The 17,590-nt window shown below is 37.3% G+C and overlaps 1 protein-coding gene across 2 annotated transcripts in view; it reads left to right on the plus strand.

Annotated features, from left to right (window-relative positions):
- The window catches only part of SPRED1 (sprouty related EVH1 domain containing 1), a 60,434-nt gene that overhangs the window by 20,905 nt on the left and 21,939 nt on the right, over positions 1-17,590 (plus strand). Inside the window, exons 1-2 of one of the 2 annotated variants that reach the window (XM_075754108.1) lie at positions 5,486-5,601; positions 15,283-15,457. In XM_075754108.1, coding sequence (XP_075610223.1) covers positions 15,314-15,457 — 144 coding nt within the window. In that variant the 5' untranslated portion in view covers positions 5,486-5,601; positions 15,283-15,313. Of the gene's footprint in view, positions 1-5,485; positions 5,602-15,282; positions 15,458-17,590 lie in introns of those variants that run through there. The other variant, XM_075754107.1, reaches the window with a different exon arrangement.

Genomic DNA, 17,590 nt, shown 5'->3' on the forward strand with positions numbered 1-17,590 from the left:
AGATTTGTATTTCCTCTCCCTTATGTGCTTGGCATAATAATGCAGGAGCACAAACTGAAAAAAAAAGTGGTAACAAGCAACAGTGGTTCATGATGCCAGTACTACTGCTGTTTGGAAAATGTGTTGCACCAGTAAATTGACTAGTCTCAATTAAAATTTAGAGTCTCCATTACAAGTAGTTAGTTAACGGTATAGTCACTTCATCGATTTTTTATTTTTTTTTGTTATTCCTTAGAAATGAATAAATATTTTCTAGCAGAAAAGGTTCAGTTGTCAAATGAATTTTTCTAGGTTGTTCTTAAAGGCTACTTTTCTATTTTAAATCTTTTTTTGGGTGATATTTCCTTGAATATTGGTGACTGTGCATCAATGAAGATGAACTGATGAATCACTTCAGCCAAATCACGTTTCTTTGGTATATATTAAGCTTCTTCCAAATAGAGGTTGCTATAACTCCTTTCCAATAAAAAGATCCAGACTGAGTACTCTTAACCCTTCCCAAGTCTTATTACAGTTTGCATTCAGACTTCTAAATTCATACAGTTGGACTACAATCTTTAGTGTTACTTTATTGTAAAATTATTGGTTTATGAGTATAAAAGTTTGGCCCAGATATGCTGTATCAGTGTTTTAATCTGCAGCAAGATAGTGCTCATTTCTTTTATCTCCATGTTGAAAATACTAGCTTGTATGTGGATTAATGATACCAAATTAAAAGCTACTTGCAGGTTACATATGCTTGTAATTGATTCTCATATTGTGATGTATTTTCAGTTGTATTTCTTGAAAATTGTGGTTTCTCTGCATCTTGGTGTTCACCACATTGTGGGATAAACTTTTTGCAGTGTTCAGAATATCCATTTTCTGTGCTACCAGAGTTAATCCCCTTGCAGCTTCTGGAATCAAGAGGGCTTTCCCTTTGTGTATTCAGTCATCACATAAAGGAAATTCAGTTTGTTTTGTTAGCATGTAAACTGGGCTTTACTAAATACAAAGAGGGCCAAAACCTCTTGCAGTAAGAATGTAGAGAAAGAAAATGTACGTTTCTTGGAAGGAAGAAAACTATTAATAACTTTGCTACACATTTGGTGCTCATCATTCCACATGCATGAAGCCAATAAAAAGGGAAAATTTAAGACTAAAGTTATGTTGACACTACAGAAAGAGATCAAATGCGCCAGACTTTGTGGCTTAAATCCTAGGTGCTCGTAATGCTAGTTGTGCCTTAATCTCAAAATACATATGCAATGTACAGAATCCGTCAGGCCCCAAGTGGGTTGTAATGTGACTGTCCCTTTCTTTTCCTGATCCATACAGACTTACGTGAGTGAGAGTTTAGCAACAGTTGCTGATGGTGAAGCAAACACTTAGACACGTTTTCAGGCAATGCTCTGGAACTTGTGTTGACGTATCGGCCATTTACTGATTAAGGTTGGATAATTGTTCTGGATTGAAGTTAGCCTTTCTTCTGGATTACTCTTGAATTCACATCGGCTTCCCAGTGTTGATCACCACAGAGCTGCAGAAGCAGTGGAGAAAGTGCGTGGCAGGAATTAATGATAAGAGCAGGAGAAGGATGGGCAGTGCTTCTGGCAACAGTGCCAAATCATACTACTTTGAAGTGCTTATAACAATAATGGTAGGGCAGGTATGAAAGTAGCCTTGGACTTGTTAGTAGAAGATAGTGTAGAACTGTCAGTAGTTTTCACCAGTCTCCATTAAAGGATCTTCTGAAGTCAGGCTGCAAGAAAGTGGTCGCAGGCAAGATGAGAAGAAATCTGATGACCATACGTTTTCATCTGTCTCTGCTTACTCACTGTGGAAATGCTTCTTAGAACCTTTCTTTCCACTCCTTCATGATCCCTAGCAGTTTTCCACCTGTGTTACTTAAAAGTATTAATATATTATAGATTGTAATACAATAGCTTGTGTTTGCTGGAAATTACTTAATCCATATACAGTTAAAAATTAAAAAAATCAGTATTTTACTGTGGGGTTTTTTATTGGAAGCAATCTAACCAAATTCTTACCAGTGTAGATTTAGCTACAAGCTTTTATACTTCTGTTTTAATGCAGAAAAAAAAAATCAGTGTATTATGGAAAGCCATAGTATAAGAATTGCATGCTGAACAGTGATATGCTTTGTGATTATGCTTCTCTCATATAGTTAAAACCAAATACTTTGTGCTGCACACACTGAAGAAGGGCACCCAGTTTTTCCTCATGTCTGCTGCTTGTTTGGGAAAAGGAGATGCTGTTTCCTCTCTCTCTCTCTCTCTGTCTTATTCCTCTGCTCCTCCCCCCCCCCCCCCCCCCCCCTTTTTTTTTCCCCTGTTTTAATGTTATTTATTTGTTAGGGAAGAATTTATGCAAGGCATATTCTCCCCCACACAGGATCTTTTCATCTCACTGACTTTTGAAACATCTATTACTTCATTTTTGTTACTTGAGTTCTGGCATTTTTAGCTCCCCTTTCTTCCCCTTAAATAACTCTTGGGCAATCTTTTCTTTTTTGTGCTTCCTAAAGAAACAGCTGTGTCAGCTGTTTCTCTTTAAATATCAGCTTTTTATGTGGTATAGTTAAAAAACCGATATTGACTAAGTCTTTTGTGAAAATGCCTCAAATAGAGTACCAGTCACACAACACTTCCCAGTCAATATAGGGGTGAAGAAAACAAAAGGATGAGCTACTTTAGTCATCAGGTAGTTAAAATTGCAGAGTGACAGTTCTAGAATCCTTTGACTCAAACACTTCTCTCTTGATGTTTCTTTAGTGATAAGTTTTTAAAAATAAGAATAAACAAGTCTTTAATAACACTGGGAGGAATGGATTAAAAATTACAGGGAAATTAATTCTGTCTAGGAATTACTGTATGACTAGGGAATATTCTTTCTTCCCTTCAAACACAATAATTTTGATATTTGAGCAACCAAATTCAAGAAGCAGAGCTCTCAAAAACACTGTTGTACATCCTCTGCGTAAAGCTCATACGTGATGAATGCATGCCCAATGTTGAGTTGTGAACAAAGTCTACAGAATTCTGTCAGATGAACTTCTACAATACAGCCAGTATTTTAGGCTTAAATTCTTAAATAATGAAAAATTTGCTTCAAAAATTAGAGATTGTTAGTATTACTAAAGAAGTTACTTGTAACGTTACTGATTTTGACCTTGCTTTTCAGGTTGCATAATAAAATGCTGATTGCTTTTCTTTAGCTAGTAAAGCAGTTAATGACTTCTCCTGGTTTATTTGGATTATTTGGACAGTCTCATTGCAGATAAAAGTACTGAAAATTCATTGTTTTTTGTAATAAGGGAAAACTATTTGTAATTCTTACTGTTTTAATGGTATATCCTGTGCTTGGGATATTAATAGAGAAGGTCCCTCTGTTGCGGGAATAAGAGTAGAAGTCCATAACAAAACACATGGGTACAAATGAAATGGCTGAATTTAGATCCCTGTTTCTTGAGTTTGATCTTCACCATCTACACCTATTTGTCCATTCTACCAGTATAATTTCTCATAATACTTACTGAATATATAATGTCTTCTGTCTCTCTAAGCCAAGATATTTAATTTTCTGTTTGTATTTCTTCAATTATGCAGTCAGGATTCATTTTCAGTGCTGTTAAATACAAGGGCACAAATATTTGTGGAACAGCTTAATGTATATCTCACTGACTTACTAAGAGTTTTCAATTTTGTACTTCATACTATATTTTATAAACTATTTTATTATACCATATTTTGTGTAATAGAAGTGGCAAATAGCCACTTAAAAGAGATTGCTATCCATCCTAAAAATGTTTTGTCTAGTAAAACTGCGCAACGTAGATGTCAGAGCTGCACCAAAAAAATTATTTGGTTGTTCCTACATGACGATTTTGTCCCATAGATTGACTGGAGCAGAAGGACCTTTCTTTTACTCCTTGCTTGGATTCTACTATCTAAAAACTCTATTGAGTTTGCATTGTGTCATGTTGCACTTGCTTTCTTGATACTCACTGTATTTTGTGCAGTTTGACTTAGCTATCTCCAGCACCCTTTTCAGAACTTCCTCCTTATGGTGAAGTCCCACCCCAGACCCATAACTTCTGATGGTGCTAATAGTTCTGAAAAGTCCGAAGAGGAAGAAACAAGATGTAATCATAACACTAAATCATCTCATGATCTCAGTGTTGTAACCCTTTCTTTAGGACTTTTGTCATTGCCAAAAGAAGGAAAATTCAGCTGGTGGATCCCTTTTCAGTTGCTGAATAGACTGATAGATTCAGTGATTATTGTTGGAGTTCTCATGACCAGCTATCATTTATGAAGTGTGAATGTATTCTTGTTCTGTTAAATATTTGGGCGTAATGCATGTATACTTTTTACTCTTTTTCTGTTCAGTTGGTTACAAGTTTCTAAACTTTTCTTCTGGAACAGCAGCAAATAATACAACTTAAATCTTCCTTTTAAACTGAGAGGCCTTTTAGTGTGCTAATTTGCTCTATGGTATGTTCATACATGGCCCGTGTAGTCATTACATACAGCTTTTTGTAGAAACTTGTGAAAAGTATTACTTTAGCAGTAGTTGAAGCAGGGAATGTAGTTATACAAAGCTTAGTTACACTTTTTTGATGCACTATTAACATTCCTATGTTCTCTGACCTTAGGACTTGTGAATCACTTATTTCTGTGCTTGAGACTGCTGGCTAGGATGCTAATTACTACTGAGATTATCAAACAGATCGTACAGTCATACATTGGCTATGTAAGTCACATTGTTCATGCTGACATAGTGCAAATATGAAGGGCATACCGTTAAAACATTTTGTATGATCTTGTTAATCTTTTGTTTCTTCTCCTTTGATGGATTATTGTAATAAAAGGCTTTGCATTTGTCTTTCACTTGTCTATTTCTTCTATCCCAAATATTCATGGTTTGTTAAAACTACAAAAAGACTGATTCAAACCACAAGGGAATGGTACCTTCCTTTTGGTCACTGAACATAGAGCTTTAAAATAGATCTGTAAGTTCACAAGCTATCTACCTTAAGGCTCGTTTTTACTCTGATTTTGGTGCTATTTTTAAGCATTGTGCAGTTTGGCATGTAGTCTTTCTGTTTTGTTGGTGTGGACACTTAGGATTTGTCCATTTGTGTGTGTTTGAAACACCCTTTTGGATGTTTATTGTTCTCTTATGTTAAAAAGAACAATTTAGCATTAGGGAATTTCCTAGAATATCATTTACTTTGCAAGATCACTTTCATATGGGCAGGTTAAAGTCCTCAAAAAGCCATGTCAATGTAAGTGTTGAGACAACCTTTAGATTTAACGATACCAACAAATGATACTACAGTTTTAATTCACGGAGGTTTAAAACACTATTTCTTATACAACATTCATTAGCAATCTCACATCTTAGACAGTTAAAGGAAGATTATTTTTGTAAGTGTGGGTATGCTTTATTTGGTTTCAGGTTCTGTTCCTTTTCTGTGCAGGCTGAGTTGGAAATGCATGCCAAGAATGATATGGACCTTTTATAAATTTGTTTTAAAGTGACAAGATTAAAATTTAAATTTTGTGATTGCCTACCTAATACCAAGTGTTGCTTGAGGTCAGTAAACTCAGTGGGACTGATACTTTTTTCTTCCATAAATGTATTGCCAAAAGATTAAGAGTACATAGCAGCTCATCAGCTAAGCTCTGTATACTGTATGCCAACATGCACTCAGGTCTTTATTGAGTTACACTCATTACAGATGGTCTCTGTCCATCTGTATAGTCCAGGACAAGCTGAAAGAAATTCAGACATAGTAAACATAAAACCTTAGACAATGTTTTCGGGTATGTTAAAGAAGGTATAGTGGGGTCTACTTGGTTTGTACTTTATTTTTGCTAAGTTCTTAGGTGTGTTAGGAGGAGAAGAATAGCTTTTTGGACATTTGCAGAGCCCAGTTCTTAAATGCAAGTAGCAGTGGAATAAAAAGTACACAGGTGCTGATTTGAAAATAACATATTCAGTACAGCCTGTCATACCTTCTTAGAGTAGCTAAAATTGTTCATAAGGAATCTTATTATGGTCTTCTTTCAGTGTATTAGTTAACTTCATCTTATTTTAGTGGTCAAGAACTTTATTACAAAATTACTGGTTGATAATGCATTCATATCTCCTGTTAACAGGGTCTCCAGAGTCCTGCCATCCTTCATCTTGGTGGCTAGATGACTAACAGCTTTGACTATGAGGGCGATGTAGTTGTACTTGCATACCTGTGTGAAGCTCAGGGGCTTTGCGAGTATGTAAGACTGGAGAGAAGAGAGAATTCTGACTTGTTCAGATGTAACTATTACCTGAAAGTCTTTCCTTAAATTATGTATCATAAACTGTGGTAATCATTGATATTCCAAGGAAAATAAAAGGCACAACTGAATCCGTAAGCTTCCTTTTAAAAAATAAACTTTCCTTCTAGACTGGATGGATGTTGTCTGATGACATTTACTGGAAGTGTCAAGTTGTCTTAGTTTCAGTGGAATCTGCCTTAGGCTACAAACTTGTGCTTGTCCTAAGTTTGCTGAAGTGCCAGAGAAACTTAGAAGCTTGTCTTCCATCATTTCTTTGGCTGTTTCTCTGTTTTTGCAAGGTTGGAAAGAGACAGTAACTTTTCTTATCTAAAAAAAATTAACTTTTTCTCTCTTTTTATTTGTGGGCTTTTTCATCTTTATCTTCATGTTTCCATGGTAAACAAGTTACAATTAATTCATGGCATCAGTACCCAATAGTGTGACTGCTACTTGATAAGAAACAAGTAGTGATTTCACAAAATTAGAAGAGGTACAGGCATTCTGCACTATAAATGAAGAGATTCCTCTGGATCTTCAGAAATTCTGGGGCAAGGAGGAAGAAAAAACTATGAGAATATATATAAAGAGAGGAGAAGTCAGGTTGGCATGAATATTTCTGGAGTTCATGGCTGTCAGCTTGTAAAAATGAGGCAAACAGGGTTTTCTGGAGGAAGCCCATTAAACTTGGGGGGACATAGGAGTAGCAGGATTTGACCACTCAAATCCTGTTATCTGGCTAAAATTGGATGGAATTTAATCCAGGAGTCCCTGGTACCAGCAGTCCTCTGTTGTTAAGCAGACTGCTGTGGCAGTCTTTGAAAAGCATCTTCCATGTCCAGCTCATCTCACCAACCTTGTTACAAAGGGAAACTACATGCTTTGTATTATTATTCTAGTTCTGCTACAGCTGTCCAAAACCTGTGGACCCATCTTTGAATGTTACTTTGGTGCTTTTTAACTTCTGTGGGGAAAGGTAGTGCCCTGATTTCAGCTGAGATAGTGTTTATTTTCTTAATAGTAGCTAGTTTGGGGCTGTGTTTTTGGATTTGTGCTGGAAACAGTGTTGATAACATAGGGAAGTTTTCTGTGACTGCTGAGCAGTGCTTACACAGAGCCAAGGCCTTTTGCTGCTCCTCACACCACCCCACCAGTGAGTAGGCTGGGGGTGCACAAGGAGTTGAGAGGGGATGCAGCTGGGACAACTGACCTCAACTGACCAAAGGGATATTCCATACCATATGGCATCATGCTCAACATATAAAGCTGGAGGAAGAAGGAAAGAGGGATATTCAGAGTGATGGTGTTTGTCTTTCCAAGAACCGTTACGCGTGATGGAGCCCTGCTTTCCTGGGGATGGCTGAACACCTGCCTGCCCATGGGAAGTGGGGAAAGAATTCCTGGTTTTGCTTGCATGCGTGGCTTTTGCTTCACCTATTACACTGTCTTTATCTCAACCCACGAGTTTTTTCACTTTCACCCTTCCGATTCTCTTCCCCATGCCACTGCGGCGGAGAGTGAGCGAGTGGCTGCATGGTACTTACCTGCCAGATGAGGCAAAACCATGACAGGTAGAAAGAAAAATGTTTGTTTGGATTTTTTATTTGCTTGTGTATTTGTTATCAGATGCAATTTTCGAAGCAATTATGCCTTGACCAGACATTGTTACAGAATCCATACTATTATGAAAACTGAGGGCTCCAAAAGCAAGTTTCTTTAAAAGAAGTGGTATCCAATATGTGTTGTGATCTCCTTTAATCTGCTAAAATATTACTTCATTTAACCAATGAGTGACATACAGAAGTAGAAGAAACTAGCTACAATTATTAAACAAGAGGAGATACTGGGGAGCAGGGCTAAAATGTTATTAATGGAAATGTCAAATATCTCCTTTGTGTGTAATTTTCATGGTTTTCAAATTTTTCTAACAGCTTCTTTGTTCTTCCTCTGCTCTTATGCTTTGCAGAAGCTCTTGTGGTAATAGCCATTCTACCTTGCAGCATCAGTTACTTTACATGGTCAAAAATCTTAGGTTGTCTGTATTCAAATAGGAATGTGGTTCTAGTGCTGCTATTTTTTAATTTTTTAATTTTTTTTTTTTTTTTTTTTTTTTTTTTTGTGATGTCTTCAAGAGAACACTCTGTAACACCAATATACTGTTTTGACAGTTTCCCGTTCTGGACGCTCGTTCATTTGTGTCTCATTTTCCCTTTTGACTTGTAGGTGCACTGTCAAACACCTTGTTTTACAGGCCTTTCCTGCTAAATAATAATTGTGTAATCAAGTATTTTGGGGTCTTTCAGGATACCAGTTATCCCTTCCTTACGTAATACAATTTCCCACGTAGATTTTTCCTTCTGCTGTTTTGGGTTCAAGCCATTTTGTTTGGTAGTTCAAGTTTCTGTAAGTAGTTTGGGTTTTGTTTGTTTGAGCAGGAATGTCCCATTCAGGTTTTTTGGCAAAGTCCAAAGCTCTTCAGTAAATCAGTGTAGGTACCAGTATCCTAAATGTAACAGCATTTGTCTATAGTTCCTTCTGGAAATCCATGTCTTTTCTTGCTAAGCTCCTCACAAAAATAAATTTCCTAGGTGTAGTAGCCACACATCGTTGCTGTATCTCCTGTTTTTACTGTGAAGAATACCTTTTGCCTCTCTCTTAAAGGAGAACATCCACAAAGTTCTGCCTTCTATACATAATAGTTTGGTGTATATTCTGATTTACTGGTACAATTTTGAGAGGAGAAATGTAACAGTCAAGTCAGGCAGAGCCTCATATAGTAGTTGTTGTTATGGCAAAAATATATATGCAGCAGTTTCCTCTTCATAAAAACTAATAGGATATGCTATCATAAGTTTTCTTGATGTAAATTATGTCTTCTTTAGTATTTGTGCTATATTTGCATCTCCTTCTGTTGTAGATAAGTTAATAATATTTGTGCCAGTGGCAGTCATTCTCTAAACCTTTAGCAACAAAGGGCTTTATATCATCAGCAGTGTACCAATATGTTCATTTGATACTGGTGAAATTAATTATTTTTTTCTAAATTGAGTCAATACTAAACAAATGTTATCTGAAAGTAAAATCGACTTAATTCAGTGGTCTGGTATTACCTTCTGGTACTCTGGGTATGCACGTACACATGAGCACTTCTCTAGCTGGTAATCATGAAATCTTTTGCTAAGCTGTTTGGATAATAAGAACCATAAAAAGCCAAGTGTGATTCATGTGTGCTCTTCGGGTGAGGCTACAAACAGAGAAGTATATTGCACCAGAAGTTGGAGGGGTTAAAGTACATCTGTAAAGTGCCAGTCAGAGGCAAAGAGCCTTGATCCATGAACAGTTCAAATTCGGAGATCAGCCTAGAGCTGTTACTTGCGTGCCAGCAAAGATAGTGTAATTTCATAGCAGTGCATGTCACGATTTTTCAGAATGCCTTTTTTTTCATCTACTTAGCCTTGTCAGAAGTGTTTTAATAGCAGTTGTGCACAGTGACAACTCTTACTTCAAAGTATCATGAGCTGTCATAAATTAACCCATATTATATTTATAAAGTTGTATTTTATTTAAATTGCTGTGCTTTGAAATATGATATTAAATAAAAGAATCACAGAATATTTGAGGTAGTAAGGGACCTCTAGAGGTCATCTTGCCCACCCCCACTGCTCAAGCAGAGCCACCTAAAGCAGGTTACCCAGGACTATGTCCAGGTGGCTTTTGAATATCTCTAAGAACGGAGACTCCACAGCTTCTCTGGGCAACCTGTGCCAGTGCTCAGGCATCCTCACAGTGAAAAAGTGGTTCCTGATGTTCAAGTGGAACCTCCTGTGTTTCAGGTTGTGCCCGTGGCCTCTGGTCCTGTCACTGGGCACCACTGAGAAGAGCATGGCTCTGTCCTCTTTGCACCCTCCCTTCAGGTATTTATATATGTTGATAAGATACCCTCAAGTCTTCTCCAGGCTAAACGGCCCCAGCTCTTTCAGCCTTCCCTCATAATATAGCAGATGCTCCAGTCCCATAATGATCTTAGTTGTCTTCACTGGACTCCCTCCAGTAGCTCCATATTGCTCCAGGTGTGCCCTCACCAGTGCTGAGCAGAGGGGAAGTATCACCTCCCTCGACCTGGGGGCAACACTTCCCCTAATGCAGCTCAGGACACAATTGGCCTTCTTTGTCTCAAGGGCACACTGCTGGCTTATGTTCAACTGGGTGTCCTCCTGAAACCCGAGGTCCTTTTCTGCAAATCCACTTTCCAGCTTTGGAAGAAACCATAATGCTAAATATTTTTACCAAAGCTAAGAGGGTCAGTTTCTCATATGGTTCAGTTTATAAATCCACTTGAAGATCAAGGTTTCTTGATGGTGATGGTAGTAGCTTTATAGTACTAACAGCAATTTGCAATTGTAGTTCAATTGTCTTAAACATTTCTGAGATCACTGTTGTTATTTTTCAGTCCTATGTTAAATTAGAAATGTGCAAGATGCAATACAAATAAAGAATGGAAATGCTTAATATGACTCTAGGAGAGGGAAGATATGCGTAGACAGAATAAACATAATGCAAATGAGATAGCTGCTCTTTTTTTTTTTCCTCCTTCAATATCTCTTCTTTTTCTCTGGGAAAAATATTATGGCAGAAAATTCTTAACCTTCATTCTCTTTTGGATCACTAATGGAAGAAAGGACAAATGTAGTAACGTTTGGTATCTTTAATTAGCTTGATATTACACCTAAGAAGTACCCCCAAATTATCAAAATAATTTATTTTTACAAAAAAAAGCCATAGTGATGAAATTACAGTTGTGTTCCTCCCCCCAGCCACCGAAAGCAGGATTGTTCATTAGTTGCTGAGCTGAAGGTTTCAGCCTGTCGAGGTCAGCAGAGTCCTTCCTGGGCTTGAACATCAATTTGGTCATCCAGGTTCGTAAGTCAGTTTGGACCCAAGAGCATTACAACAATATAAACACACAGTTCTTGGAGGGAGGAGAGAGCCTTTAAAACCTGTGGTCAGATTTTTAATGCTTGCTGCTGTTAAAATAAAGTTGATGGCAGGCAAGGACTATAAGTCTTCTCTCTTTCCTGTCCACTTATGGTTTGTAGTCATTTGTTTCTGCCCACTAATGCTTTCTCAGGCTTCTTAGTTCACCATGCTCCAGCTTTGATTTGGTACAAGAATCATCTTCATTTGTTAATATTTTAGAATGAAACTTTACACTATATGCTATGCTATTTTAGAATTACTTCATTTCAGGTTTAATAGGTATACTGTTCAGACACACGCTGTACTCTTCAGTAGCTCTTAACTGCTGGGGGGAAATAAACACTGTGGATAACTTTTTTTCTTTTTTTTTCTTTTTTTTTCTTTTTTTTCTTTTTTTCTTTTTTCTTCTTTTTTTCTTTTTTCTTTTTTTCTTTTTTCTTTTTCTTTTTTCTTTTTCTTTTTTCTTTTTTTCTTTTTTCTTTTTTCTTTTCTCTTTTTTCTTTTTTTTTCTTTTTTTTTTCTTTTTTCTTTTTTTTCTTTTTTATTTTTTTCTTTTCTTTTTTCTTTTTTATTTTTTTCTTTTTTTTTTTTTTTTTCTTTTTTCTTTTTCTTTTTTCTTTTTTCTTTTTTTTTTTTCTGCTTCATTTCAATTTGTAACTCAGTGTAATTGGCATAAGAATACCGTACTCTCATCTCCTTACCTGAGGCACTCAGCTGTTAGAAAGAAGATGTGTTTCCATAGTCGTTAGGACTTGATCGTGGATTCTGGTGTGGTTGTCCTCAGCCTTCACTGGTGTTCAGCCCTGACTCTTGGGAAGCAGCATACTTCTGTGGACAGAAACCTATTTGGCTTTTCCTGTAAACCTTGCTCTGCCTCAAGAGTTTCCAGTGGCTGCAACCAAAATCAGGGGGGGTCTCAGGAAAGGGTGGATGTGATATGATAGGTTTGGACCTGCTGTTGCAATGCTGCTCTTCATACTACGTTTCACATGCTTGTGGTAGCTCTAGTAAAAGGTTTCACAAGAGCAATGCTCAACTGACTGCCCTATTTGGTTCAGTTTTCTTTGGTTTAGTTATTCCTGATAGAGCTGCTAAACATGCAAGAGTAAGTAGAACGGTCAGGCTGTAGGGGTGGTGCTGGAAAACCCTGGAGCATTGTCCGCCCTTTTCCCGCAGTTAAGCTCCACCAGCAGTTTAACAATTTGTTCTGAAATTCCCAAAAGTAGATGGGGCTATAATGCTTAGAGATACAAGACATCTGGGTGGTTTCGGTAGCACCAGTAGTGCAGACAGGCAGATGCTGTTTTGTTTGCAGAGCATTCTGGAAGTGGAAATCACTCTGAGTCCTGCTGCTGCTTTGTGGCTAATTACAAGCTGGTTTGCATTGTTACTAAAAATAGCTATCATTACCAATTGCGAGTTCCTTTAAAATATAAAAACTAATATTAAAAAAATGACCAACACCACCACGAAAAAACCACAAAACTAAGCAATGTCCTTCGTAGTCTTTGGCGTTGTTGCAAGTACGGTAATGAATTTGTCTAGTTAATTTACAGGGTGGTTGTCTGCAAAAACTATTTTGTTTTAATTTAAGAAGCTATTCATTAAATATTACCTGTTGGGGAATCTTATATTGGCTTTTACACTAACACAGTGGATTTGACAGTAGTTCCTAAAATATTTGAAGCTATAAATGTTGTTTAAAGCAGTTTAGAAAATATGGAAACAAAACACAAGATTGTTAACTAGACCAGGCTAGACATCTCAGTATAGGAAGGGGGGGAAAAACCCAATACTGACAGAAAACTTCTGGCAAATGGCAGTAGCTAAGCCACTGAGGTATGACATGTATCCTCCATCTTTGCTTCTCCTTAGCAATTCTTGGAAAGAAAATGGATGTGGAGTGTAATCTGTTGTAGTTCAAGTTTTTCTCACATATCCTAAGTGAAGTTTCTGTGATGTCCCTAAATGATGCTTAACTGAAATCTTGCTGCAGTCTGGTATACAAAACAAAGCTCTAATATTCAGATTTACAACCAAAATTTATAGAATGAGTAACTTTAAAGCTAAATTTGTGGTTCGCTTGAACGGAGAATAGCAAACAGAGTGTGTAGGTTTTAACCAATTGGTACATCCTGTTTTTTTACCATTTCAGAAGAAAGTCCCAGTGTCCTCAATTTCTGGCAGAAGAGGCTCTTCGCCTGAGAGAAATGAGACAAAAGACTGCCAGTGTCTGAAGGGTACAACTACAATCTGAACTTATCTCTTGGTGAAATACAGTGATAGAGACCAATGAATGATTCAACTTTCAGTAATATTATTGAGCATCAAGTTATAGCCATTTTAATCTGCAGATATTAGAATTGATAGATGCATACAATGAAGGATTGGGTTTTTCTTGATTATATTTGTCTGCTGTGTGGGAGGAGTTACTAAAAGATGTTGGTACAGAAATGATGAGAAACATTGACTAAAACTGTCATTTTAATGATTGAGGTTTAGGGGAGGAGGAGGCTGGTTTTTTGCTTGGAGGGGGCAAACAAAGTCTCTATAAACAAATTCACTTGCCTGTAAGCTAAAATTGGATAGTCCTTGTTTTATTTCTCATTTTGCAAACCATTACGTATTTAAGCTTCAGATGCTCGCAGCAAAATTGGGTTTTTTTATATATATATATATATATGTAAGTGAATCATATGTGTGAATCATATGTGTGTGTGAGAACGTAATATATTAATTACGCAAAAAAGCCTACCTTCAGTTATTTTGGGACATTTTGGGGGGAGAAAATAAAGCAGCGATCATTTTAAAATACAACAGTTTGGTGAATGGTTATATCACAAATACTTTGTACAAAAAGGAACAACTTTGTCCTCTTCTACTGTTCTGTTGAGTCCTTAAATTTGACATCATTAATTCTAACTAGCGTAAGTACTTAAAACCTCAATAAGAAATATGTTGCAAAAGATATCATGAAGCTTATTTCTTTTGAAGTGTTGGAATGTTCATTCGTGGACTATTACAATTTGTGCAGTAAACCATACTTAGAATGTAGGATCTTATAATGTCCTTGGTAAACAGGATGCTGATGTAGCAGCAAATTCATACCAAAACTAAAATGTGTTATTCAGTTTAGAAGAAATAATAAAAAGCTGAGAGAGAAGATTGCCAAAACCTCTTTTTCCAAGACTTTGAAAAAGGAATTTGGCTTTAAGTAATGAAGTGATAACCATTTGTTTTATTTTATAAAAATGCTAAATGATGGAAAAAGCTGTTAAATTGTAAAATGCAAGTAATTTTGCACAGACTGCGATTACAGGAGAGAACCAGCTACTAAACACTGCAAATACTAGGTTTTTAAGTAGCCGGAACTGGTTCTGTTGTCGAACCCCACAGCGTGTGTCCTGACCTACCCTTGCAAAGGATGGGTTATGTGCGTGGGGAGGAGGGAGGGAGGCAGGGAGGGATGGATGAAGGGAAGCAGGGTTTCTGGCTAGAAGCCTGTTCTTGTTTAGATTTCAGTGGCAGAAGGCCTGACCTTTTTCTGCTTTCTTGTTCTCTTTTTCTGTGCAATTTCATGGTGGCTGGCTGGCTTCGTGATTAGTCCAAAATAAATCGGGAGTTGATTCTTACTCTCTTCCCACCTCTGGCCCTCTCTAGCTAGGTCGTAGACTGTAAAGTTTTTTAGAAGAATATCAGTTCTGACTCTGAGGAACTGTGTTGTCTGGTTAAGTTTCTTTACAAGGAGTCGCATGTAAGCTCCAAGAAGTCCTAATGAAGGCATAAAAGTAGAGAGGAACATTTTTTTAGAGGGTGGTCTTAGACTGGTTGCTTCTAGGTGACTTCTTACAGAAGGATTGAACCTCCACAATGTTAATTATCATGATCTTGGCTGTGGTTTGTTGTTTTATTTTGGTCTTTAACTAGACTTAGCTGGTTTGCATTTATGGAAAACTAATTTCTTCTTTTGCATCTCTTCCAGTAATAGTTATGCACGAGTGCGAGCTGTGGTGATGACCCGGGATGACTCAAGTGGTGGATGGTTACCACTTGGAGGGGGTGGACTAAGCTGTGTCACAGTCTTCAAAGTCATTCCCCAGGAAGAGAATAGCTGTGCTGATTTTCTTATCCATGGAGAACGACTCAGGGATAAAACGGTAACAGTTTACTTCCGTTTAATGTTCCTATTAAAACTCTATAGGACCTAAAAATAGGTGTTTGCTTATTTCTGCTCATAGACTAGAAAGTAAATTTATAGTCTCAGTCTAATGCTGTTGTTGAGCTTTTATCCATATCAATGATTATATACTTAAAGAGCCATTTATTTGTTTTAGGTGTAATACCATGCATTTGTAGAATTAAGCATGTTGATATTTTAGAAACTTTAAAATATATTTCTTTCATTGCCTTTTTCCATACATTTGAGGAAACATTTTGCTATTCAGGGTTTTTTGTGATGGAGGGTTAAAGTTAAACCTTCTTTTTACCCTGTTAATACACTAATGATACTGTATTTAATAGGAGTGTTGGAAAATGAGATAACTTCTTAAAAACACAAAATCTGAAGGAATTCCTTGGTAATGTTTCAGTTAATTGTGGAATTCGACTGTGACAAAGTTGCCATTTTACATGAAAACAACTTTTTGTATTGGAAGAAAGCATGAAGCTGACAGGTCCAAGAATTGATCTGGTTTGATGAACACGTAGACAGTATTAATTTTTCAGCTACCTTAAATAACATACCAGTAATAAACTTGTCTAATACAGCATCACAAAAGTCAGTCAGCCTTTCAAAAGGAAAACTAGTGTAGGATCTCAGCCATTTCTACGTGCAGACCTGTGGTAGACAAAATTGGCTTACTAAGACTTGCTTAGTTACTTGTGTGCCAAATAGGTTTCTGAGGGGAGGGGTGCCTTACTGTGGAAACAGAAGGGGGAAAGCACAAGACCTCCATCTTAATTACTTTTATCAAGAACTTGCTGTTTTCTGCCAATAATTTATGACTCCTGTGTACGCCGAAAAGATATAATTGCTTCTTATGCCGTACTGCTGATTCTTTCTCAAGCATACCAGTTTCTCCCTTGAGGCAGGACTGCTGAGTTTTCTGCCTTGACTGTGACTGTTGTAGGAAGAGAGCATATAAATAGAAATTCTGCTGACTCAGTTGTTTCAGCGAGGCGTAGTGCTATTAGCAGAGTACCCTGTGTTCCCGCACAGCTATGTGCACCTGCCGTTCCTTCCTCACTTTGCAGTAGTTCCCTTTAGAACTTTTTTTAGCCTTATTGAGGCTGTTTTTGAGGAGCTTAATTGCATTTAGAGATACTTGACAGTTTTGTCTTAATACTTTTGACATTCAAAGCTTGCCTTCAGAATCTGAGGGTAATAAAATGCTCAGAACTGAAAGCTGGTTTAATGTTTCTCCTGCATGCATGTGAAAATACCACAGCCATCAGCGTCCTGATATGTTTGCTCTCTCTCTCCTGCTTCCCCTGGGCACGCCTTGTTTCATTTCCACTTCTGGCAGAAGGGTTTAAATGTCTCTGCCCCTCTTCCTGTCCAAAATCGAGCTCATGTTAGTATGAATGTTTCCAAACATTTATTGCCCTGAACAGTTTGGGGGTTTTTGTTTTTGTTTTTTCTTTTTGTGCGTGTCCCATCCTGTATCCATCTGTCCCCCCTCTACTGCACCCAAATGTGACCTAGTTTGTCAGGGCAGATTTTGGTCTTACTACAGTTTTAGGAACTCACTGTTGGAAGTCAGCCCCTCAAAAACAGAGGATAAAAGATGGGAGAAATGCAGCGAGAAAGAACATCTATCCAGTGTATATTGAATAAAGCTCAGGGAACTAACAAATACAGAGTTAGGCTGTGGAGAAGAATACTGTACAGCCAGTGATACTTTGGTAGCAAGAGTAAAAGGAAGCTATGTATGCGTGTATTTCCTCAGACTTCAAATAATGCACTTCTAAGCAACAGCTAATGTGTAATGAATTAACAACAAAGTTGCACAGTATGCAGCCAGACCCCTGTTGCTGTAAAAGAAACAAGATCCTACACAAAGTATGTGAGGACATCGTTAGGTCATGACTCTTCTTCAGAAGGTCCATAGCAGGGGCTGGAAGAGAATTTTCTGTTGGCCAGGGACCTGGTCACTGATTCTAAAACTGCTCTGATCCTTATGCTTTCAATATAGTTAATGGTTTTACATTTGCTCTTGATATTCCTGTGGACTCAGTGTTCAAGCACAATTTTTAACCTTTTAGTGAAGCCAAACAAATGGGGTTTAGTC

The sequence above is a fragment of the Balearica regulorum genome, chromosome 5 (assembly GCF_011004875.1).
Source record: "Balearica regulorum gibbericeps isolate bBalReg1 chromosome 5, bBalReg1.pri, whole genome shotgun sequence".
In the NCBI taxonomy this organism is placed as follows: Eukaryota; Metazoa; Chordata; class Aves; order Gruiformes; family Gruidae; genus Balearica; species Balearica regulorum.